Source organism: Castor canadensis, chromosome 16 (assembly GCF_047511655.1).
Source record: "Castor canadensis chromosome 16, mCasCan1.hap1v2, whole genome shotgun sequence".
Lineage (NCBI taxonomy): Eukaryota > Metazoa > Chordata > Mammalia > Rodentia > Castoridae > Castor > Castor canadensis.
Genome location: NC_133401.1, coordinates 64,464,343 through 64,491,077, shown reverse-complemented (window position 1 = coordinate 64,491,077; position 26,735 = coordinate 64,464,343). Strand labels below are relative to the sequence as shown.

At 41.1% G+C, this 26,735-nt stretch overlaps 1 protein-coding gene across 5 annotated transcripts in view; it reads left to right on the top strand.

Annotated features, from left to right (window-relative positions):
- Positions 1-17,033, top strand: part of Sar1b (secretion associated Ras related GTPase 1B) — a 43,518-nt gene extending 26,485 nt beyond the window's left edge. For 3 of the 5 annotated variants that reach the window (XM_074057315.1, XM_020168472.2, XM_074057316.1), the window contains exons 3-7: positions 2,413-2,532; positions 6,728-6,793; positions 8,911-9,014; positions 10,093-10,224; positions 12,013-17,033. In XM_074057315.1, the coding sequence (XP_073913416.1) occupies positions 2,413-2,532; positions 6,728-6,793; positions 8,911-9,014; positions 10,093-10,224; positions 12,013-12,129 (539 nt within the window). In that variant the 3' untranslated portion in view covers positions 12,130-17,033. The remainder of the gene's footprint in view (positions 1-2,412; positions 2,533-6,727; positions 6,794-8,910; positions 9,015-10,092; positions 10,225-12,012) is intronic. The other 2 variants (XM_074057317.1, XM_074057318.1) reach the window with 2 other exon arrangements.
- Positions 17,034-26,735: the final 9,702 nt, after the last annotated feature.

The window sequence follows — 26,735 nt, the reverse complement described above, 5'->3', positions numbered from 1 at the left end:
TTTTATACATTCCTGTGATAGTTTAAACTTATTTTTAATTCATTTATTGAATTAATTAAGGTTAAACTTAACAGTGAACTACTTAACTTTTGGACTTACAAAACCCACTGCTGTTTTATCGTCAAAGGTGCTTGCTTTAAGGTTGAGGCATGGCTCAGGTGGTAGAGCATCTGCCTAGTAAGTGTGAGCCTCTGAGTTCAAGCCTCAGTACTGGAAAAAAAAAAAAAAGTGCTTACTTTAGCTAGGCACTTTGGCTCATGCCTATAATCCTAACTCCTACTTGGGAGGTAGAGATCAGAAGGGTCAAGTTTTAGGACAGCCTGGGGAAAAAGTTCATGAGACCCTATCTCAACCAGTAAAAAACTGTGTGAACCCAGGTACTGGTGGGTCATGTCTGTAATCCCAGCTACTCAGGAGGATCACAGTTCAAAGCTAGCCTGGGCAAATGGTTTGTGAAAGCCTATCTCAAAAATATGCAAAAAAAAAGTGTTGGCAGAGTGGTTCAAGCAGTAGAGCGCTGCCTAGCAAGTGCCCTAAGTTCAAACCCCAGTAATAAAAAAAAAAAAAAAAAAAAGCTAGGTGTTGGGGTGCAGGCCTATCATCCTGGCTACTGGGGAAGTAAAGCAAGACCCTCAGTTCAAAAGCTCATTATTGAAAAAACAAAAAAAGATGCTACCTTTAAGGTAAAGTGTGGTAGACCATACCTGTAATACCAGTTACTTGGGAGATGGAGCAGAAACATTGTGAGACCCTATCTCAAGAACAAAACAAGGGCTGAAGCCCTGACTTCAAAATCCATTACCACCAAAACAAACAAACAAAACCCCCAAAAAAGGGTTGGGGGGTTACATAGCTCAAGTGGTCACCCAGTTCAAGGCCCTGGATTCAATCCCCATACTGCAAAACAAAAGGGGAGGCTTAATTTAGCTAGTCAAGGTGACACAGCACTCGAGGTTACAACTCAACCTGGTCTAGATGGTATGACTCTGTCTTAAAATATTTTTAAAGAAATTATTTTAATTAAGTTATTTTTAAGAATTTTTGCATATTAATTTTCCATTTTATATATACTGTTAATATATTGGAATGATTTTTTTATTTTATAATTTTTACATTTACTTACATGTGTATATATTTTTTGGGCCACCTGCCCCCCCCAGAAAATTTAAACAATGTGTAACAAATTCATTTTTTAAAAATGTTTAGTTTTGGGCTGGAAGTATAGCTCAAGCAGTAGAGCACCTGCTTTGAAAGTGTGAAGCCCTGAGTTCAAACCCTAGTCCCACCAAAAAAAAAAAAAAAAATGCTTAGTTTATTTTCATCCATGAAATACTTCATTTCATTTTTCCTTCAGCCTATCTTCATAAATACATGATGTCAAGTATTTTGTGAACATTTTCCTAATAGAGAATATATTTACCTCTAAATGGTCATGGTTAAGTAGTTAAGTAACACAAATACCCTATTGACTGGGACCAAGTTTAGTTTGCAGTACTGGAGTTTGAACTAAGGGCTTCACACTTGCTAGGTAGACAGTCTACCACTTGAGCCATTTCACCAACCCATTTCTTAATTATTTGAAGTCCCAAATCATGAATGTTTTTTGTTGTTGGTTTTTTTTTTTGGTGTGGTGGGGGGGCGGGTATTGGGGCTAGAACTCAGGGTCTTCACCTGGAGCCATTCCACCAGCCCAATTTTTTGTGATAGGGTTTTTTGAGACAAGGTCTCAAGAACTATTTGCCCGGACTGATTTCAAACTGCGAGTGTCCTGATCTCTACCTCTTCAGTAGCTAGGATTACAGGCATGAGCACCGGCACCCAGCTTGTTTTCCTTTTTGTTTTTTGAGAAGGATCTTGCTGGGTAGCCCAGGCTGGCCTGGAACTCACTGTATGTAGTTTAGGCTGACCTCAGAATCACTGACTTCCTGCTTCTGCTCCCAAGTGTTGGGATTATAGGCACAAACCACCAGCCTTGGCTCATGAATGGATTTTTAAGTAGAAATTTTAAAACTGAAAATAAACTGGCCACAGTGGCTCCAGCCTGTAAATCCGAGCTACTCTGGAGGATCACAGTTTGAGGCCAGCCCAGGCAAAAAGTTTGCAAGATTCTATTTCAACCAGTGGCTTGCCGTGTGCCTGTCATCCCAGCTATGTGGGAAAGCACAAATAGGAGGATAGGAGGATTGAAGTTCAGACTGGCCTGGGCATAAAGCAAGACCCTATCTCAAAAATAACCAATGGAAAAAGGACTTAGGTAGTAGTGTACTTGCCTAGCAATCCCTAGTTCAGCCCTTTAAAAAAAAAAAAAACAAAAAAACCTGAAAATAAGTTTAGGAATCTAAGCTTATTCAGGACAAATTTAAAGTCATGTGCCTGGTATCACTTTGACCAATCATGTCTCTTACTCTGCAGGATTATATAAGAAAACTGGTAAATTGGTATTTCTTGGATTGGATAATGCAGGGAAAACAACATTGCTGCACATGCTAAAAGATGACAGACTTGGACAGCATGTCCCAACATTACATCCTAGTAAGTATGTCCCCCATGGACAGATGCTTGAGTAAGGTGCTGCTGTATCAGAGGCACTAACCAAAAGGGTTTTGTCTTGGATTTTTTTTTTCTTTTAATGGATAAAATTATGAGTTGTTTTTTTTAACCTGTTCCCAAAATTGTATGATAAATTATAAGTGATCTGGCTCCTAGGGGATATATTTAGATCTTGAAATAACATTCATACTTTTTTATCAGTTAGTATTCCCTTCCTTGGCTAGAATTAAAAGTTATTATCTCAGAGATTATGAGATGGTTGGTAAATTATCATGATTACCTTCTTTACACAACCTGAATTTCTTTCAAATTTTAAAACTGTACTATTTTAATCATAAATTTAGTGGCTAGGCTATATAATCAGTTTTTTTTTTAATTCCTGACAATCTTGACAATATCCAATATAAATACCATAGAGGAGCTGGGGATATAACTCACAGGTAGAGTGCTTGTCTAGCATGCATGAGGCCATGGATTCAAGCCCCATCTTTGCAAAATAAATGAATGAGTGCATGCATACATTCAGAGGAAGATGGCTGAAGATGGGCTGAGTGCTTACTGTGCCTCTTCCCACAGTATGTCTGGGCCATGTAATAAATCTTTCTCTGCCCTGAAAAAAAAAAAAAAAATGATTTGGGAAGCTGAGATCGGGAAGATCGTGATTCCAGGCCAGCCCAAGCAAACAGTTCACAAGACTCCATCTCCAAAATAACCAGAGCAAAATGGATTGGAAGCAGTAGAGCCCTTGCTTGGCAATTGTGAAGCCCTGAGTTCAAACTCCAGTCCCACCAAAAAAAAAAAAAGAATCCAGAAAGGAGGCATAGATACACTTACAGAAAGTTTTAAAAATTTCTTTCAGAAAGGATGACCTGAAAAACTGCTAATCAATTAATAACATACCATCCTAAATATAAGGTTATATAAAGGGTACTGTTTCTGAAAGTAAAGTTAATGTTAACATGGAAAAGTTACTAGAAAAAGAAGCCTAATTTATAAATGTTTATGACCTTACTTTGGACTACTGAAAATATTATAAATCAAAGTTTAAAAACAAGTTAATCTAAACCATAGAAGTGGTTTGCCAATCATATCCAAGTATTACTTTTTCCTTATGAATGGTGACTTTAAACACAGATTATAAGGAATAATTAATTCACTTGATACCCTACATACAGAGGGTTTTTTTTGTTTTTGTTTTTGTTTTTTGAGATAAGGTCTCACTACGTAGCTCAGGCTGGCTTTGAATTCACCATCGTCCATCTCAGCCTCCTACATGCTGGAATTACAGGTGTGCACCACCATGCCTAGCTTAGAATTTTTTATCAAGATAAACTACTGTGCCCAGAGTAATTGTAATTGTGGGGAGCTTCTGCTTTTGAAAATAAGGGAGGAGGTGGCAGAGTGGCTCAAGCAGTAAGAGTGCCTGCCTAGCAAGCGTGAGGCCCTGAGTTCAAATCCCAGTGCTGCAAAAAAAAAAAAGAAGAAGAAAATAAGGGAAGAGTAGCAGAGTATGGAATTACCCTCCCACCAGAAACAATTAGATAGCTAGACAAAAAAGATGGTTGATGAGACATAAGATAGATCGATATAAATATATATAAATAAATACATATATGTAACTATTTCCAAATACGGGTGATAGTTTGATTTCCTGAGAGAAGGAAATCAAAACTCTTCTTTATTCTAGTTTTATGCTAGGAAATAATTTTCAGATCATGGTACAAGGGGAGAAAGCCCAGACATACCCATTAATAGTCTTGCTGAATTGAAGAGACAGAAACCAGAAATTGAGGATGCCAAGGGGACTAGAATTTGCTGGGCAGAGTACTAGAGAAGGGGGAGCTTGAGAAAAATCACTCCAGGAATTTGCATTGCTAAATACCTATCTGTGCATGCATAAGGTAAAACTCCACGAGGAGCCTGAAGAGCAATTATATAGGGAGCTGTTAGACAAATTATTACTAGAGTTGAAATGAGACTGGCAATGTTCAAATTCCCACCAGCCAGAATGGAAGGACCTGATTGGATGCATAGAGCCTTCAATAGAGACTCCAAAAGGATCATACCTTAGTAATGGGGCCAAAGTAGCCCCAAAGTAAAGGTTTATCCTGACAAAACTTAGAAACTGAATCTGCAAGTAACTTAATCTGTCTTCTAGGAAAAAGTCCAACGGAATACAACAAAATCCAGCATACAATGTAAAATTACTAGACTTGCAAAGAAGCAGGAAAGTATGACTGGTAATCAAAAAACAGACCCAAAAGTGACAGAGATGGTGGAACTAGCTGATAAGGACACTGAGAAAGCTGTTTTATACCCAAGGCGTTAAAGGAAGGCATGTACTTAATGAGGAGAAAAATGGAAGATAGAAAACAGAATCAGGCCGGATGCCTGTGGCTCATACCTGTAATCCTAGCAAATAGTTCACAAGACCCTATCTCAAAAAAACCCATCACAAAAAAGGGGCTGTAAAAGACCAAAAATCGTATGTTCTCCCTCATATGTGGACATTAGATCAATGGCAAACACAACAATGGGATTGGACTTTGAGCATATGATAAAAGCAAGAGCACACAGGGAGGGGTGAGGATAGGTAAGACACCTAAAAAACTAGCTAGCATTTGTTGCCCTTAATGCAGAGAAACTAAAGCAGATACCTTAAAAGCAACTGAGGCCAATAGGAAAAGGGGACCAGGAACTAGAGAAAAGGTTAGATCAAAAAGAATTAACCTAGAAGGTAACACACACGCACAGGAAATCAATGTGAGTCAACTCCCTGTATAGCTATCCTTATCTCAACCAGCAAAAACCCTTGTTCCTTCCTATTATTGCTTATACTCTATAACAAAATTAGAAATAAGGGCAAAATAGTTTCTGCTGGGTATCAAGGGGGTTGGGGGGGAGAGGGAGGGGGCAGAGTGGGTGGTAAGGGAGGGGGTGGGGGTAGGGGTGAGAAATGAACCAAGCCTTGTATGCACATATGAATAATAAAAGAAAAAAAAAAAAAAAGAAGAGCTGGAGGTGTGGCTCAAGTGGTAGAGTACCTGCCTATCAAGCACAAGACCCTGAGTTCAAACCCCAGTAGAAATGACTGTGTAAGATGATTATTACTAGCTTTTCATTTCATTAAAAAGAATCAATGATTTCTCACAATTAAAAGAAAAAAAAAAGGGCTGGTGGAATGGCTTAAGTGGTAAGAGTACCTGCCTAGCAAGCATGAGGCCCTGAGTTCAAACCCCAGTACCACCAAAAAAAAAAAGAAAATAGAATCAGGAAGAACTTCTAAAAATGAAAATTATAGTACCCAGAATGAAAATTTCATTGACTAGGATTAACAGCAAATTAGATAGTGTCAGTACTGCAGAAGGAAAGACCAGTGAACTTAAGTCAGTTCTATAGGAACAAAATAAAGCATAGAGAAAAAAACGTCTAAGAGAAAAATAAATAGCCTCACTGGCTGTGGGACAGTATCAAGCAGTCTATAGTTGAAGTCCCAGAAGGGAAGGACAAAGCAGAAAAGGGGGGTGCAGTTCAGTGGTAGAACACATAGAGGCCCTGGGTTCAATTCCCCAGCACCCAGGGGGAGAAAGACTGTCTCAAGATAGCCATAAGGGAAAATTATTTCACCTGTAACATTTAAGAAGAATTACATGACAAATTACTATGATATTAATTACATGACAAATTTGAATTCATAGTAAATAATTGAGTAGGTTAATATTTTCAGCAGCAAGAATAGAGAAGGAAAAATTTGTGTTAGATAGTGAATATCAGATTTGAATATTACAGTTACTTGTAATATTATTTGAGTTGGAGTGTATCTAATTACAACAAAGTTTTGCTGGCCTTAATTTATAATCCTGTTGCCTCTGCTCCTGGCTACTGGGATTATAAGCATGTACCTCCATGCCCAACTCAACAAAATACTTCCTTAGTAGTTCCTAAATATTTGATTTGACCCTACTTGCAATTAAAGTAATCAAACATTAAGTTGTAATGTATGCCCTGAATGGATTTCTGATTTTTTTGTTTTGCGTTTGGCTTTGGGTTTTTTGAGGCAGCGTCTCACAATATACCCCAGGCTGGCCTTGAACTCACAATCCCCCCTCCCTCTACCTCCCAAGTGCTGAGGATTTCTGATTTTTATATTGTAAAAATATTTTGTCTTTTTATTTAGCTTCAGAAGAACTGACTATTGCTGGCATGACTTTTACAACTTTTGATCTGGGCGGACATGTTCAAGGTAAGGTTCTACTGCTCCTGTGATGTCTTTGCTTTAATTGAATAAAAATGTGGCCATTGTGTTTCAGTGGTGAAATCTCATTCTATTCAAGCAAAGTTAGACTAGACTTAAAAGTTTAGGGATTACTACCACCAGATAAGTGCTTTAAAAGTAAAGGACGGGCTGGAGGCAGGGCTCTACCAAGTGCAGAGCCCTGACTTCAAACCTTAGTACTAGAAAAAAAAAGCAAAGGGTGATTTGCATGCTACTCCTGATCAACTTCAGTCTGAATTGCTTATGGTGGTAAACTGTGCAAGTAAAATGTAACTTTCACTCTCTCTGCTTTAGTCTACCTGTCAGCCTTTGTCAATCATATTATGAACATGTTACCATTTCCAAACAAAACTTCATTACTTACAGTATAAAGGCCAGTTTCACCAACCTTGCATTAAGGATCTCTGTGATGTAGGCCCGTTTTGCTTTTCTGATCTTCTCTCTCAGATACTCCTCTTTCTGTTCTCTCTGTCACCACCACATCAAACCTAGTGTTCTCAGGGCAGGTGGGTGGTTCCAGTGGTGGAGCGCCTAACCAGCAATCATGCGGCCCTGAATTCAAATCCCAGAACCACAAAAAACAAAACAAACAAACCTAGTGTTCTCTCACCTCTGTGCTTTTGCTCCTACCATCCCCATCTACAGAGTAATCCCTCAGTACCCGTGTATATCCTCTCTTCCCTGGGAAGTCACTCCCAGCTTCAAGTGCTTGCAGCTATACTGACAGCACTTGGTACATTTGTGTACATGTCTGCCACAAGCTTGGAAATATTGCCCTGTACTGAACTTTCTGGCACTAAAATCTAAAATTAATTTTTTTTTTTTTTTTTTTTTTTTTTTTTGCAATACTGGGGTTTGAACTCAGGACCTCATACTTGCTAGGCAAGCACTGTACCACTCGAGCCAGCCTCTCTTCACTTTTTTATATCCCCAAAAATACTTGGGCGTGCCTAGCACATAGTAAGTCATAACTAATGAATATTACAGAGTTGGTGAGCATTCTAAAGGACTGGGCCCGGATGAGGCGGGGGGGGGGGGGGGGGGGGGGCGTTAACTCAGTGGTAGAGCACTTGCCTATCATGTGGGAAGCCCTGGCTTTGATCCTCATCACCACAAAAAAAAAAAAAAATTTAAAGAAAATTCTTGTATTACATATAGTTGAAAAGATTTTAAGTGGCTAGTGAAAGCACATTTGAGATATATTATAATTGACATATGCATAAATTAATTTCTGGAATATGAAGATTTGAGAGGATTAGAATCTAATGGGGTTTGTCTGAACTTTCATTTCTATATTGTTTTCAGGATAAGTCATTAAACTCAAGTCAGAGAAGAAATTGATTTCCCATGGGATCCTCTAAAAACTGTTTCCTCCTTTAACAAAAGGACTATCATGGGGCTGGAGGTGTGGCTCAAGTGGTAGAGGGCCCTCAGTTAAAACCCCAGTTCCACAAAGAAAAGAAAAAAAAACTATCACGGGAAAAATTAGTCTTCAATTAATTATTAATATTAGAATATGTTTTCTATTTTGAGGGTAAAGTTTACTTTTATTATTTTAGCTTACCAAGCCTATACCCTGTACTAATACTCTTCCACTGTCACTGACTTCAAATTTATTACTGGCAAAAACCTGATAAACTGGCAATGTCAAAAATTTATACTGTGTATTTTATGTGTATGTGTTTTTATATATATAAAACATATATGAATGAATATGTATATGTATATAAATATACATACATATATAATATATTTATATATACATACATATAAAATTTTTACTGTTTATATTTTAGATTTATGTAGTAGTTGGTCCTCTAGTGAATTTAATGTACACATTGTCTAATGGTAGAAAATAATTAATTCTGTATCTTGGTGGGAAAATTGGGGGATAGTAAAGTATTTGACTTGCACACAAAGAAAAGTATGAAATTTATTTTGGGGTATTCTGAAAAGATTTTGGCACCACTAGGTAAAAGATCAACTTGAGTATCTAGTGAAATGGCAGCAGCTAAGGGGTGAATTTTGAACTCTTTGATCAAACCATCTGCTAGTAAATCCTAACTTCTGATTGTTTTTGCTAGCCCGAAGAGTATGGAAAAACTACCTTCCTGCTATCAATGGCATTGTGTTTCTGGTGGATTGTGCAGACCATGAAAGACTGTTAGAATCAAAAGAAGAACTTGATGTAAGTTGAATAATTAGAGTTAAATATAGTAAAATCACTCTGGTTAGCCTGAAGAAATAGGTTGGAAATAAAGGTATTGGAGGACAGCTTTTCTATAATCTCTGATGAAATGGCTGGCAATTTGTTCAGCTCAGTGATTGCTTTTTTTTAAGTAGTGATTACTCTACTTAGAATGCAGACGGAGTAACTAGGAGTAATTGTAGCTTTTGAGGAAGTATTATCATGGACATTCTCCTGGAGACTCTAGGATACACTCCACTGAGTGTGCCCTTCTGGTATATTTCATATCTGCTACATTCCTGGAGTGTGTTGATCTTGAGTGCCTGGTCATCTAGGGTGCCATTTCTTCAGGAGTTGGTCAGAAGCTGGAAATTGTAAAACATGCCATCTTTGTCACCACTTCCAGAAGTGAGCAGGTACATGTTTAGCTACCTCTCCTCCCCTCTAGAAGGTCAGATGCTTCATAAAGGGGCTCAGGAGCAGCAGGTAGGGCAGATCTAGATCTGGGGCCACAGAGTAAGTAGGTCTGTGACTTGACTGAAGGTTGATCCAACCATGTCTCTGCCCAGAGCAAGCAAACAAATACTTGTTCATATGGAAACAGGTTCCAAATAGGACCTGTGTGTCATGGAACAGGGTCAGCAAGTTTCTGATTTCTACTTTGTACTAGGCATTATATAAGTACAGTATCACTTCACTTAATTCTCAGGTCAACTCCAGAAGGTAGGTGCTACTGTTCTCTATTCTGTCTGAGTTGCCCAAGCTCACAACTCGGAAATAGCAAAACCAAAAATAAAATCCATTCTGTCCACCTCCAAGGTATTGGATCCAGCCACTCTAGTACAGTGATTTACATAGCAAGCAGAGTGAGCATTTCCAGAAAGCGTCTAGGGAGACAGAAGAGTTGAGCTTATGGTTTCATTGTGCTCTCTTTAAGTTGTAAGAAAAGTTTGCTAAGCAAGTCAGCATCATGATATGTTAGAGACTGAGTCCTTAACAGTTTTGGTGTCTTGTCAAAATAAGCTCTTTAGATGGTTTCAAGTCACCTTGTCTTTTGTATTATTTGGTCTTTTTTCAGTCACTAATGACAGATGAAACCATTGCTAATGTGCCTATACTGATTTTTGGGAACAAGATTGACAGACCTGAAGCCATCAGTGAAGAGAGGTTACGAGAGATATTTGGTTTATATGGTCAGACAACAGGAAAGGTAAAAACAAATAATAATAATTTAAAAAATTTTTGACAAGTGTGAATATTGAATTCCTCAATATAAATGTCTTTTTTTTTTTTTTTTTGGTGGTACTGAGGTTTGAGCTCAGAGCTTCAGGCTTATAAATGTATTCTTAAATTACTATTGTCCAACTGCAATAGCTCAATATTTTTATTTTTATTTGTTTTTTTCAGAGCTGGATCTTGCACTTGCCAGGCAAGTATGTATCGTGGTGCAAACTTGTAATCCCAATAGTCAGGAACCTGAGGCTGGAAGATCTTAAGTTCTATGCCAACCTGAGCTACATAGTGAGACCCTGTTTCAAAAATCCAGAAAGAGAAAAATCCAAACAACATTCACTGATATTAAAGACAAATACTCTGAGTAGGTATTTGTCTACCTACTCAGTAGACAGTAGGTAGTACTCAGAGTATTTAGCTCTTCCACTGATCTAAATCCCCAACTCCTAGTTTTTTCCTTAAAGAAAATTGCCATTTATACATTTGGGTCTTTTTGAGACAGTCTCACTATGTAACCCAGTCTGGCTCAAACTTCAGACCCTCATGCTTTGTAGTCTCTGGAGTTCTAGGATTACAGGTGTGTGTTGTCACACCCAGCAAGATGATAGTAGTAGTAAGTAGTGGTGGTGGTGGTGGTGGTGCTGGGAATTGAACCTATGCTCTACCACTGAGCTATACCCCCAGCCCTTAAAACACATTATTTTTGTGTTCATTTATACTGGATTCTTTAGTATTGAAAAACCCCAGATAGCCAGGCAGGCATTTGTGGCTCACACCTATAATCCTAGCTACTTGGGAGGCTAGTATCAGGAGCATTGGTTCGAGGCCAGCCCAGGCAAAAAAAAGTTTGCAAGAACCCACCTCCAAAATGGACTGGAATTAAGGCTCAAGTGAAGCCCTGAGTTCAAACCCCAGTCCCAAAATAATGGAAGAACTTCATAGTTTACAAACAAAATTTCCTTGATTTATATATATTCTTACAGGGTAGAAAAGACTGCAGCATACAAGAAGCGACTCTTATGTTAAATAAGATAGGCTTTGTTCTGGTTTTTTTTTTTTTTTTTTGGTGGTGCTAGGGATTAAACTCAGTGCCTTGCACATGCTACATAAGTCCTCTACCAATGAACACTTGCATTTTTTTTGGTGGCAGTAATAATACTTTTTCTTATGCAAAAGTGTACAGTCATGTGTACAGGATATAGTTAATTAGATTATCAATGATTGCACAATACCTTACAGTGTTCAGTAATATTTTTCCTATGTAAACATCATAAGAAAACTGGCCCTTTGTCTTCTTTTTAATAAGTCAGCTCCACATTAATTTTACCAAGTACCTTGTTTGGTCATAAACCTACTCAGAGTATTTGTCTTTAATATCAGTGAATGCAGTTTGGATTTTTCTCTTTTTGGATTTTTGAGACAGGGTCTCTCTCACTAGGTAGCCCAGGCTAACATGGAACTTAAGATCTTCCAGCCTCAGGTTCCTGATTGTTGGGATTACAAGTTTGCACCACTATGTACCAAATAGTTTTTTTTCCAAGTCAGATTAGTTTTGTTCTTGTGTACCTCACATGCTCACTGAATAGCTATCCTGTCCCAGTGGTGGATGAGAGAAGGAGCTTCTTATATGTTTAGGGGAGTTGAACAACAAGCAGGCATGGCTTTATCATAGTCACTCTTTGTTCTAAAGTAGACCCTACAATCTGTTGGGGAGTGGAACTTTTATTTCATAAAACTCCAATATAATATCTCCCTTGTCTTCCAGGGCAGTGTATCACTGAAAGAACTGAATGCCCGGCCTTTAGAAGTTTTCATGTGCAGTGTGCTCAAAAGACAAGGTTATGGAGAAGGCTTCCGCTGGATGGCACAGTACATCGATTAGCACCAATCTGCACCAGTTCCAGATCTCAACATGTAGACCTCCTGAGAGATTTGATCACCCTACATGCATAACTTGAATTCAATAGACTTTTGTTGGTTTTAAAATAGATGTTTTTTAGATTATTAATATTGCATCAACTTAATTTGAATGAAAATTGAAAACTGATTCAAGTAAGTTTGAATATCACAATGTTAGCTTTCTAATTCCATAAAAGTAGTTTTTATAGTTTATAATCTGACATTACCCCCAGCACCATTTGTAAAGAGCAACTTTCCAACAGTATATTTGAAGCACTTTTTAACAATGTGAAACTACAAATATAAACCATATTTAAAAGCTCATCATGTTAAATTTTTTATGTACTTTTTTGGAACTAGTTTTTAAATTTTAGATTATATGTCCACATATCTTAAGTGTACAGTTAATAATTAGCTTATCAATGATTGCATGATGCCTTACAGTTTTTAATAATACCCTTTCTTATGCAAACGTCATGCAATAAAACAAACTAATGTTTGGCATCCTTTTTGGGCAAATGTTTCATTTGAATGTGTCTTATCTAGATAGTATACTCTGGAAATTTGAGTATTTAATATCGTATGTATGAGAGGGTTATTAGGAAAGGAGATTCCTTCAGAATATTTAGAATAATGTTTAAGCTCCTAGAGGCTTTTACATTTGTAATGCGGTAGTGGTAGTCGCTGTACCTGATACCACATTTCTTTCTGAATCGTGTTTTTTATCAGTGATGCTACTGTTACCAATGCTAGAGATGCTGTGCTAGGCACAGTGGGCTCAGCCTTCTGTAGAAATTCATCCACAGTACACAGGCTGAATGTTCAGTAGGTCCTTAGTCCTGTCCCAGTTCTCTGCTGCCGAGGTGCTCCAGTGTTACTGGTTTCAGTTGGTAATCTGTTGGTAATCTTCTTCACCAAAAATAATCTTCACCAAAAGTAGTGTCATGCACCAGTCTCTCCACATCCAGAGGCACTCCCCAGGCTTTCTGTATACAGTGATACCTCCCTCGGCAAGCGACAGGCTGCATCTTGTGCAGTGTCTTCAATGAGACTCTTCAGTGAGACTGCATGACATCTAAGGAAAAAGTAGCAGCTTGTTCTGTGGGGATTTTGCTCCTGTCTTATGGCTCTTTTGCATTCTTTGTCTTATTTCCTGGTAGGGAAAAAAATGCTTGTTTCTCATTTTTTTCTCAGCTAACTCTTACTTTATAGCACAGAGATTTTTGTTTTTATTTTTATTTTTGTTGGTGGTACTGGGATTTGAAGTCAGGGCCTTGCACTTGCTAGCAGGTGCTCTACCATTTCAGCCTCATCCTCAGCTAAGACTTGTTTTCAGATAGAATGCTCACTGTGTGATAAGTGTCTACAAGCCAAACTGCTACACTTTCTAACAAAATTTTAGGTTGCTTTTTTTTTTTAAGTATTATAATGTCCTAAGAAGTTGAGTTCTTTTTTTTTTTTTTTAATGTCTGAGTCCATCATAAATAAAATAAAAATGAAAGGTTAGTGCCAAAATGTATTTTTAAAGACTCTCAAAGTTAAGATTTCTCTACTGGTTATAAGCCAAGTCCACTGAGAAGAGGTTGTTCCAATTCCATCAAGAATAATTGTAAAGGTCTGGGGATGTAGCTCTGTGGTTAAATGTTTACTTAGGATGCACAAGGCCCTAGGTTCGATCCCCAGAACTGCAAATAATAATAATTTTAATATCAAAATCAGTATTTTCTCTAGTCATTGTCCAAGTCAAGTCAGAGATAATGTCATCCTTTCTGTCATCAGTAACATAACCTATGAAGCAGATCAGACTTAGAAATGACTGGAAGGCTTACTAAGCTAAGCTGACAAGGTAATTTCTTAACATTTGGTTTTAGTAATTTGGCTGCTTCCCTTCTTTGTAAATGAAAATAAAAGGGGCTTCTTCCCTACCTAGAAACATCAGCAGCAGTGAGGGAAAGTAGAACATGACATTAGCACCTGTTGGTTTATCTGTTAGATAAAGTATTCACAGAGCTAAACCTTAGTAAAAGTAACTTCCTCTTGATTGTAAGTATCTTATCTTCCATGTCTTCAGGGGCATCCCTTCTTTCCAGTGTTTCCTAGAGATCCATGCTAATACTGTAATTAGTTGTGTCATAAATTGCTGGGTTCTCTAGAAGGAGAAAAAGACTTCCTGGTATAAAATACCTTGCTCCAGTATCTTCTTTCTAGTTCTAACACTGGAATCAAAGAAACAAAGTTATTTTGTGGACCACTGCTAAAAGGTAGATGAGCCTCTGGAAATGAAGCTGTGCTTAGCAGCAACTAGCTTGCCTCCCTGGCACCTGGGGGAGAGTTCCCAGTCACAGGCCTTAAGATCCAGGTCTGAGAACTCTCCAGAGTACACATGCACTGGGCCACAGCTCCCCATCAAGAGAAGCAAATTATGAGAAGTTCATGTGAAAGACAGACACTCCACTAGGGCATGAATGTGTGCCCTGTGGCGTGTTTCCTAGGTAAATGTGAGAACATAGGTTATTCGTGCCCTGCACTGTAAAATATTAAAGTGTAGTTAATTAACACTGTTGTATACAAGTTAAGGCTAGATTCCACACAAGTCAAACACTGTGCAAAAGGTGTTCTAAAATACGAAATCCGAAATTCTTAAAAATACAAAGGTCTAAGTCCACTTTTATATTTTTAAAGAGAGTCTTATTTCATACATCTATTTCAAATGACTGCTGTTAATTACATTTTTGGATTCTAACTAGTTATAGATTTCAGTTTATCTCAGTGAATTTTTAAGTTTGTTTTTTTTTTTTTTTTGCAGTGCTGGGATTTGAACTCAGGGCTTTGCACTCGCTAGGCAGGTGCTTTACCTGCTTGAGCCACACCTCCAGCCCTCTCAGTGCATTTTTAGATCAGAGATTTAACATCTTTAAGCTGGAGAACAGACATTTCCTAAAGTATATGAAAAAAATACTCTTCATTGTTGGCTTAGTTGAGTGAGTACCTTTGTATGAATGCCAAAGATGAATGAATTCAGATATTGCCTGCACAGATCTAAGCTTTAGTTTTGTGTGCCTGCCTCTGTATAAAAGTTTACTGTGGTAAAAGAACATCTTTTCTTCTCTGTAGTTTTCAAGTGACTCCACTTCTCTATAGTGCTTTCCAGCACATAAGCTACTTGTAAATCATTAAAATGGGTCATAGCTGTGTTATAGTGTTTCTTGCCTTCTGGAAAAGGATTTCATTAACCACATCCAAAGCCAATCACAACTGATATACTATAGCTTACTGGTAAAGCACTTACCTAGAGTGGGTGAGGCTCTGGGTTAATCCCAGCATACACACACACATCCCAAAAAAAGCCCCCATAAATTCTATCAGTGAAAACACTGTACTTCTACTATCATTTCAGGGTAAAATTTTACATTTTCTGAAACTGTATTTGGGATGTGACTTAATAAGCATTTGCATGAGGTTCACAAGAGCTAAATATTGCCAAGTAAAATCTGACCAGAGTACACTAAGAATAGCTATGTTCAGGTGGTGCACGCTGTAATCGCAGCACTCAGAAGGTGGAGGCAGAAGGATCCAAAGTTCATTTGAGGCCAACATGGGTAACAGTGAGAGCTTGTCTCAAAGAAAAAGGAATAATTTATATTCCCTTGAAATTCAGTTTATTTTGTTGAGAATGTATTGTTGGGGTCATTGTAGATATATGTAAAACTTTGGTGATGCTTCAAAAGAGCAAAAAGTAGAGATTAGCAAATATGAAGTCCTTAATAAAAAAATTAATAGGGAATGAAAGGTAACTTATAAAAACAGGTTTGCTGTAAATGAGTTCAAAAAACAGTATGTTTCAATTAAGTACTAAATTATCAAAACTAGTTCAAGTTAATGCTTTTTAACCACACACACAAAAAAAAGAACAAGCCCTTGGAATATGTGACTGTGGCTCTGTGGGAAGTGATTGGGGTTTTGTTAAAATTGTTTCTACTCCTAAGCCCTGTAACCATCCCCCTCACACATCCCCACTGCACACCTGGATTTCAAAGTTTCCCCAAATATGAAGGGAATCTATGGAGACTACTGAAAATGCAGTTCTGAATCAACTAACTCTCCTCCTGCTAGTTTAGAACATTAGGTAGCTAATGTAGTCAGTGGCACTGATTGTTCAGGACTTTGACCACACTTTAAAGTGGAACTCAAAGTGATCAAAAGAAAGTAAGCAAAGTTATCCAGAGCACACTTTGTTTCAGGTGTGTCCCTCTCCCAAAGCGGTTTTAGAACAGAGATGGGAAAAGTGGTTTCATGCAGTTATTTTCAGAAAAGCTACACTGGAGTGCCTGGATTCTTCAGCATACAATTTAGTTTTTAATATTTTGGGGTAAAAGGAATGACCGGCTATTGTTTTTTGCCGGTTTTTTGAGAATTGTTTTCATTATCAGGTGTAAAGATTCATTTCAGAATGGCCATCTTCGTCTGGGTTACTGTATTCCCCAGGTGCTGCTCCTAACCTGAATTGAGTAGGTTGCCCTAGTGTGGCAGGGGCACTGAGGGTGAATGTGTCAGGTTCCTTTTAAAATGAGTAAAGTGTTTGGCACAGGATGTTGGTGATAAGTTGTTCATCACTGGCCTTGTTTGCACTTTCACACACCTCTGCTTGCACTAGGATCTTAGTGTGGATTTTAATTGTTTTATAGTGTATACAGATTATTAAGCATAATTTATATGAAGATGTTTCTGTTTACCTTTGTGTATTTACAGAGACCAGCTATAATAGATGGTTAAATGTTTTTGAATTGTGTTGTATATTATTTTGATTATGTTTTATTATCTTTTCACTCCTTATGAATTTGAGTGTCAGGAATAAAAAAATAAAATGCTGACCTGGTCTTTGAAGAACTCCAGTGTCCAGTTCCATTTTGTTGATGGTGGTGGGTTTTTTGGTTCATTTTGTTTTTCAGTGCTGGGGATCAAACCCTAGGCCTTGTACCCCTTGGGGGGCAGGAATCTAAATATTTTATATATATAAATTTTTATTAGGAAATATTCATTATACAGGGAGGAGACATAGTGACAATTCCAATTAGATTTATATTGTACATTACATACATTGCCCCATAGGAATCTAAATCTTTAACAAGGTTCTCAGGTTTTTCTGATGTTGGAGGCTGGTTTTTTCATTTAGGAGAAACATTAATGTAACAGCACAGTACTTACTACTGAAAATAGCAAATGATTATTGGCCAGTGAAGAAAAAAAATAATTTTGGTAAGGATTATCAACTTAGTTTTGTTTACTTTTTGCAGGGCTCGGGATTGAACCCAAGGCCTTGTGAATGCTAAGCACATACTCTACCACTGAACTACATCCTCAGTCTATCAAGCTGTTCTTGAAACTTAAATCCAAATATAAAGTCTTGCTACAGCCATTTCTTCCACCTTTGTACTAACAATGTACAGCAGTAGTGACACGCTTTGTTCTCGTTCTTCAGCATGATCACTATTACAATTGCACCTCGACTCATTATTTGTTGAATCAAAACTAACAAATGTATAGAAATAGTGTACTGGAGGGACCAGTGCTAATAAAATCTAGATTATTTAGCTCATTTTCTTAAAATTAGCTGCATAATCTTAATCAAACTGACATTTGAACCAGTAATTTACAACTGATGGAAGTGTCACAGCTCTCAGCCAAATGTGAAAATCACCTTGTTGGGAATAGGGAAAGTTCATAGGAAACAATGGAGGACCAGTGGTGTGGCTCAAGCTGCCTGCCTAACAAGTGAAGCAATGAGACCAAACCCCAGTACCACTAAAAATTAAAAAATGGAAATGGAGCCTTTTTGGTGGTGGCCACCATCCTCCTGATTGAAAAGTGGGAACAGCCTAGAAATCTGATTAAAAACCCAGGTCCTGGGGTGGGGGTGTAGCTGAGTAGTAGAGTGCCTAGCATGCCTCAGGTCCTGGGCTCTATCCCCAAGCCCTGCAAAATACAACAAATGAACCAGGTGTGGTGGCGCATGTCTGAAATCCAAACCCTGGGACAGCAAAAGCAGGAGGATCATGAGTTTGAGGCCAGCCTGGGTTACATGGCAAGATTCTGTCTCAAAACACCTGACAAAAAACAATAAATGAGAGCTGGCAGAGTAGCTTAAGTGAGAGTCCCTGCCTAGCAAGTGTGAGACCCTGAATTCAAACCCTAGTACCACCAAAAGAAAAAAAAAAAAGTAACAAATGAACAAAAAGCAATGTGTTGGGCCAGGGGCATGGTTGAAGTGGTAGAGCACCTGCCTTGTAAGTTAAAACACAGAACCACCAAAAACAAAAACAAACAGGCTCCTGTTTCTGCAGGAGCTCTTGCACAGGTTCAACCAGGGATTAAGTTAATTTACAAAGGTCAGGGCCTACATTTATAAAGCCTCTTAATTTAAAACTAGACACCAAGGCAGAATGAGTCTGTGGCTCTCATTTTGTAAACAAAAAAGTAAGACTTACCTTGGAATGGGGATTTTTGGGGGGGGGGGGTCATTATGGAGAACAATTTAAGATGTTTACTAAAGTCACTATGGCTTCAGTGATGGCCATATGCCAATACAAACAACCTGGTAATGGTGCAAAAAGAAACTGCAGAGTTTCTGGCTTGATTATCGTGTCAGGGTTTGGGTTAATGGGTAAGGACTTTCCTCTAGTCACAAACTGAATGTAGCATATTAACATAGCTGTCAAAAATGAAGAAGGGGGGCCGGGCACCAATGGCTTACACCTGTAATCCTAGCTACTTGGAAGACTGAGATCAGAAGGATCACAATTCCAGGCAGGCTCTGCAAAAAGTTTGCAAGACCCCACCGCAACTGAAAAACTATGGGTGTGCACACCTGTCATCCATTGCTACTGCAGGAAGCATAAAATAGAAAGATCACAGTCCAGGCCAGCCTGGCAAAACGTGAGACCCTGTCTCCAAAATAACCAGAGCAAAAAGGTGTAGCTCAAGTGGTAGAGCACCTGTCTACCAAGGCAAAGCCCTGATTTCAAACCCCACCACTGCCAAGAAAATGAAGGGGAAAAAAACAGTTGGAAGTTAAGTACTAGAGGACAGGGAGAAAAGTGCTTGGGAGGATAAAAGGAGGATAGTTTATTTATTGCTTTTTTTCCCCCTTCCTTTCTTGAGCTAAAGGATATTTAATGTGACATTTGGTGGAATTATAACCCTATTTTTTGGCGGTATTTGGGTTTGAACTCAGGGCCTCAGATTGCTAACCAGGTGCTCTACAACTTAGGCCATGCCTCCAGCCCATTAAAGCCCTATTTTGTCTGGAATTAGTAATATCTCAAAAACCCAGGAAGATATAAACATAACCAAGTATCAGCACCATTTTTAGGGTCTCTCCTATCCTTTGGGGGTTTTTTGGTGGGACTGAGGTTTGAACTCAGTAGTTAGCGCTTGCAAAGCAGCTCTACCACTTGAGCCATACCTCATGTTTGTTTTCGAAAGAGGGTCTTGCTATGTTGCTCAGGCTGGTCTCAAACTCCTGGGCTCAAGCAATCTGCCTCAGCTCCTGAGTAGTTGGGACTATAAACGTGAATCAATGTACCCAACTACCTTTGGGGCTTGAGTTGATTTTATTTTTAGGAAGCCAAACCTGGTTGATTGCAGTACAGAGAATCATGTTGACTTCCCTCTGTCCTAGGGCCTTCAGCTTTGAGAACTGAGACACTAGGAGTCACTTCATGGGAAAAAGGCAAAGTAGGTGGGAGCTTCTCTGTGGCTGGGGCCCCAACGTGCAAGGACACTACTCTGACAGGTCCTGAAGGAACCACACCCTGCTGCTTTCTTTCCTGACTGTTTGGCAGGAAGCTACTTAGAGAGCAGTCTCTGAGTTTTTCTCCACCTCAGCTTCTATATGGGGCCAGGTTCAGAATCGACAGGCCTGTCGAGTCCTCTGACTAGGTCCAGGTGGCTCTGGAACCCCTCTTGGATTTGCTGGCCCTCATTCTGCTTTTCTCCTTGAAGAAGAAACACCATGACTTTTCTGATCACCTGGTTACTAAGCAACTTTTTTGCCCAGCACCCTTTTATGAGTGTGAGGCTGGGTTCTTACTCACCAGGGTCTTTTTCTCTCTTAAGGCTGGGCACTGGTGGCTCATGCCTGTAATTCTAGCTACTTGAGAGGCTGAGGTCAAGGAGGATCAAGGTTCAAGGCCAGCCTAGGCAAATAGGTCACAATACTCCATCTCTAAAATAACTAGAACAAAATGGACTGGAGGTGTGGCTCCAGTGGTAGAGCACTTGCTCTGCAAGCACAAAGTCCTGAGTTCAACCCCAGTCCCACCAAGAAAAAAAAGAAAAACATACAAAACCTTACAATAAGGGAAAATATTCATTACAATATCGAGGCAGGGCTGGTGGAATGGCTCAAGTGGTAGAGCGCCTGCCTAGCAAGTGTGAGGTCTTGAATTCAAATCCCAATTCTACTCCCCCAAAAATAACCAGGCAGTTAACTAGTTATGTGCTCAGGTGTTGGATTTAGGCATTCAGCCTGCATTTCCTGCTCGGGGCTGCCATGATACGAAGACAAGTGGGCAGAGATCTGGCAAAGTACCACAGAAAACAAAAGGAGTTTCCTCAACACCATGGAGGAATTTCTAGAAAGAGCATCAGAGCTGATGAATCTTGAAGAGTACAAACTGGTTAGGTGGAGAAGATGTGAGAGGGAACATTCCAGGCTGACAGACCAGCAAAGCCAAAGCCAAAGGAGAGGAGACAGAAAAGGGCACAAAGACATGAGGGCTGGTGGAGCTCAGTGCCTGAAGAGGTAGGTGGAGAGTGTATTGGAAAGAGGCACAAGGAATTGGGCAAGGTGGCTTTTGCCTGTAATCCCAGCTAAACGGGAGACAGGTAGGAGGATTGTCATCTGAGGCTGGCTTGGAAAAGAAGTGAGACCTCATCTGAAAAAATAACTTAAAAGCAAAAAGGGCTGGGAGTATGGCTCAAGTGGCAGAGCACCTGCCTTGGAAGTGTTAGGCTCTGAGTTCAAACTCCAGAACCACCACCAAAAAAAGAAGGAAGGGAGGGAAGGAAGGAAGGACAGGAGGGAAAGAAGAAAGGGAGGGAAGGAAGGAGGGAGGGAGGGAGGGAAAGAGGGAGGGAGGAAAGGAGAAAAAGAAAAAAGAAAGAGGCAAGAGTGGAGGGCAACAAAAGACTGTGACACTGGTTACTCCAGAGGCACCTGCACACCCATGTTTATTGCAGCACTATTCACAATAGCCAAGTTATGGAAACAGCCAAGATGCCCCACTACTGACGAATGGATCAAGAAAATGTGGTATCTATACACAATGGAATTTTATGCAGCCATAAAGAAGAACGAAATGTTATCATTCGCTGGTAAATGGATGGAATTGGAGAACATCATTCTGATGGCCCAAAAGACCAAAAATCGTATGTTCTCCCTCATGTGGACATTAGATCAAGGGCAAACACAACAATGGGATTGGACTTTGATCACATGATAAAAGCGAGAGCACACAAGGGAGGTGTGAGGATAGGTAAGACACCTAAAAAATTAGTTAGCATTTGTTGCCCTTAACGCAGAGAAACTAAAGCAGAAACCTTAAAAGCAACTGAGGCCAATAGGAAAAGGGGACCAGGAACTAGAGAAAAGGTTAGATCAAAAAGAATTAACCGAGAAGGTAACACATGCACAGGAAATCAATGCCCTGTATAGCTATCCTTATCTCAACCAGCAAAAACCCTTGTTCCTTCCTATTATTGCTTATACTCTCTCTACAACAAAATTAGAAATAAGGGCAAAATAGTTTCTGCTGGGTATTGGGGGGGGGAGAGGGAGGGGGAGGAGTGGGTGGTAAGGGAGGGGGTGGGGTAGGGGGGATAAATGAACCAAGCCTTGTATGCACATATGAATAATAAAACAATAAAAAAAAAGAGTGGAGGGCAAGATCACAGAGCATGAGGCCTAACCTCAGGAGAAGGCAGGAGTCCAGGTCCTTTCCCATCATTCAAACTGTTTGTCACCTCTCACCATAAGTTCTTTATTTCTAACACTGATTCCAACATCAGTATTGTATGTCACATGACCTTGTTTTTGAAGCGAAGATAGGTACCAGTGACCCCACCAGAGAGTCTGCTTGTAGGGCCATCATATCAGGATGAGTTAATTGAAGTTGGGACCACCTGGATGGATGTGTGCCCTTAAAATGGCACATGTCCACTGGGCATGTACACTAAATGTGTGACACCAACAAGGGGCAAGATTCTGGTTTGAAGCAAAACTAAAACACGTGTAGCTGGGAGTGTGGTTCAGTGGCTGTGTTTGATCCTCAGCACTACAAAAACCCCAAAGTACAAACTGATGCTATTGAAACAGTAGGTTCTGCTGATCCCCTAAACCCCTGGCTGAGCCCCTGGAGACAGCTTCAAGTAGGGAACTGAGAAAATATCCCCAGTCTCTACACAAACCTCTGGCTTTACCTGAACACTGTATGGGAGTTGTGGGGCTGTCCATGGAGTGGAAGGGTACCAGGAAGAGGAGGGGCACCCTAAGAAAGTACTGCACTTGAAAAATCAGGATGTGAGGTATCTTAACTGTCAGCATAACGGTCGTCTAGGGAAACTGGACTTGATATGATCTATGAGACTCTAGAGCTGCAGAGGACTGAGAAATGTCACATGTCAAGGAGTTGTCAAACAGTGGTGTTTAAGAAGGACCTTCTCAACACAGGTGTCTTAGCTGTGACTTGACAGCTCAGTGACAGGCCCCCTGTCACCGGAACTCAAGCCAAGACTCTGCTAGAAAAAGAGTCCATGTAGGATGGTGGCTGGACAAGATAGGTTCTCAGAGGTCCTACCACTCACATGAGATTCTTCGGATGAGGGCCAAGAGGGAACCAAGGTGCAAGATGATTCCAGTCTCCCTTTGAAGAACTGCTTCTGGAGAAGAAGGCTCCCTAAGATTTTCCCCCTCCCCCTCCCCCTCCCTCTCCCTCCCCTCCCCTCTCCTCTCCCCTCTTCCCTCTTCCCTCCTCCTTCTTTTTCTTGGCAGTAGTTGGGTTTGAACTCAGGGCCTTGTGTTTTCTAAGCAGGCACTCTACCACTTGAGCAAGGCCTCAGCCCTTTTGGCTTTAACATTTTTCAAATAGGGTCTCAAGTTTTTGCCCAGGCCAGCCTGGCCAACCATCCTAATTATACCGCCCACTTACCTAAGATGACAGGTGTGCACCACTATGTCCGGCTTATTGGTTGAGATGTAGTCTTGCTAACTTTTTGCCCAGGCTGGTCTCAAACCTCAGACTTCTCAATATCTGCCTCCCAAGTAGCTGGGATTACAGTGGGAGCCACCATGCCTAGCCCAAATTTACCCTCTTCTTGAGATCCTCTGACTCTTCCCCAGGAGAAGGGAGACACCAGGTCCACCCTGATGGAGCCTCCTTCCTGGTTCTCCTTCAGTACGGAATTGGCATGAATATGACTGCTGGCTGTGGAAAGCTATCATATGAGTGCCCAATATATACCAGGCACCTGATACCAGACCAGGCAATCTCCCTGCCTCAAAACAGCAGCCCAGGGTGGCGGTGGGGAGTGCGATTTTGCTAAGTCACTTTTCTCCCTTGACTTCCCCTACAAACCTCTGGCTGCTCTTCTGAATCTCATGTGGATCACAACATTCAATCCGAAGCAATGGAGTGTTCCTTATGGGGGGAGGGGGGCTGAGCGGGGAGGTCCTGCCCAGCTGCCTCCAGGCTCTCAGGCTACAGGGTGTGCTGGGTGATCACAGTTGAGGAGGTGCCCAGACTACTCAGAACGCTGGGCAGCTGACTGTGTCACACACATCCTTTAAGTCACTTCCTGGTGTCCACCAGATGTTTATTACCAACCACTATCTGGCAGAGGCAGGCGGCTTAGTCTCTGCCCTGACCCCAGATCTCGCTCAGCTGGCTTGGTTGAGCTTAGGGAGGCCGCCCTGAGGGAAGCTTGCAAACACAGGGCTGCCAACTCCAATTCCAGGAAGTGCAACTGAGTAAACAGATCCCTCTGGCCACCTTGCCTTGGCCCACCTGGCACCTTGCTGCCAACTCTGCCTAAGCCACTGTGTCCTGCCCATCTCTAACACCTTCCGTGGGTCCTCATTTGACCCTCTTCATACCTATGCCTATGTTGAGCCTCGGCCACCAGAAGGCGCCCTTCTCTCCATTTAATGAATGAAGAAACTGAGACCCAGAAAGAGCTAGAACACAGTTACCTAATTTGTCACGACCCAAGGCCCACACAATTTCATTTCTATTACTCCATCATGGTGCATTCAAGCACGAATTCTCTAGACACGAATGGCCCATGTTTAATGGATGCTAAGACTGTAGGAAGATTGAGGATCACTTCTAGACCTGGGGCAACGGCTTGTACCCATCTTGCAGGCATCCAGACATACCAAAGAGGCATAGACCTCACACCCAAACTGGACACCAATGTCTTACCTTTTCTTCTAGTGCCTTCCTGCCCTGCCCCTGCTCCATGATTCACCCCATCCCTGCCTTGAACTCAGGGCCTCATGCACTTTAGGCAAGTGCTGTATGACTGAGTTATACCCCAAGCCCCCAGACCTGGCATTTCATACCATTATCGTTCTCACAGCTAGTCCCATGCTCCTGGTGGCCCCCTCACCTGGTGACAAATGGATCAGCAGACACAAAGGTGTTCTGATAGTGCAATGGTCCAGGCTGAGGGGACAAAGCTTCCTCCTGTCTCTCTGCCCAAGTCTAGGCTGGAGGCTCACTTAGCCCCAAGTGCTGACCCGCTCCACCTTACCCAACTGCTTCAAGTTGAAGAGCCCTAGAAAACTCTCACCTGACCTCTCTGGGCAAGAGCCCGTCCCCAAGCTGGATCTTAGAGAACAAAATACTTCCCAAACTCTTCTCCCGTTGTCCAGATGGGGAAGCAGGCACAGCAGGTCAGCGGCAGAGAAGAAATCTCACTCCTGGGCAGGTGTTTCCTACAGCACTGTGCAAAAAGCCTTGGGGTGTAGGGTTAAAAATAATGAAGAAAAGAGTTCTCAGCTGGAGGACTTAGGGGAGTAACAAGCACCTGGGAAAGGCAGAAGCATACATGAGTTTAATACTTTAATTTCTTTTTTTTTTTTTTGCAGTACTGGGGCTTGAACTCAGGGACTACACCTTGAGCCACTCCAACAACCCTTTTGTGTGTGTGTGTGTGTGTGTGTGTGTGTGTGTTGGGTATTTTCAAGATAGGGTCTTGCGAACTGTTTGCCTGGGCTGGCTTCAAACTGAGATCCTCCTGATCTCTGCCTCCTGAATAGCTAGGATTACAGGCGTGAGTAGTTTCCTTTTGGTATTGTTAATGTCATACTGTGCCTCACTTATAAATTAAACTTTATAATAGGGGTTGACACTATCCACATTTTCAGGCCTCCATTGAGGGTACCCTGAGGATAAGGGGGCTTTATCCCATTTTTACTTCTTGATTACTGTGGCTAGTGCCTCCACCAACATGAACTCCTCAGATGTGAAGCTTAGACAAGCAAAAAATGACTCTGTGATGCAGTGTCCCTTCAAGGACACTTGAGAGGTTCTGTCCAGCTGTGGTTTGGCCATGAAATACAACAGAGGGTGCATTGGGAACAAGACAGGTGCAGCTGGGTTCTGTGTGTCCTGGTTGCCACAGCTCCTTGCCATTGCTCTCACACTAGGGTGAGCCTGTTGGGGTGTCGGGATAGTCTTGGATCTGTGGAACATAACTATTTGTCTGGCATTTTTATTTGTTCAATCTGCCAGTCCTCCCTCCTACTGACTAATGGTTTCCCTTCAGGCCTCTGTACTCCTAGCCTGGGTCACCCAGAATGGGCCACGATAGATGCTGTGGACTCAAGCCTGGCTTGGGGCACTGGGTACCAAGCACCAGCCTGCTGCATTAAGTTTGCACCTTGAGTCACCTGCTTCACTGTGTCCCCATCCTTTCCTTCTTCTCTTGACTCTTAGCTGAGAGTCTGCCTGGACCCTAAAATCTGCCCTACAATCTGTATTTTATGATCCCTTCTTTTATCATCCCAAATGATGATGTCTCACGTTCCCTGCCTGAATCTTTCATCTGAGTCAGACACACACAGGTGGCTGGGGACTTGGCTTTCACAGTGCCAAGGAGTCGTCCTTGTGGATGCCCTCCACATGGAGGTTTTCTGTGAAGGGCAGAGGAGCTGGGTGACCACTTTGAGCAACTGCATTTCCAGGCATGAGTCAGAGGCCTCCTCTATGCACCTGAGACCCTCATCTCCAGGAAGAGACGCCTTGGCTGCCTTCACTGAAGACTCTGGACACAGACAGAGCCAGCCTGGAAGAATCCAGTGCTCCCTCTTCAACACACTGGTGACTTCCTTCCTGAACCTGTCAGTCACAAGGTGGCAGGGCCTAAGTCTTTTTGGCCTCTTCACCCCACCCACAATTGGGCACCCAGCAGGCCTCAGCCAATGTCCTATTCTCCCTGGAGGCATCTTGTATCTTCACTGTCTCCCTGTTCTTGCAGGTGAGTAGAGAAGCCCCTTTTCTGGCCTGGTCTGCAAAGGACTGTGGGGAG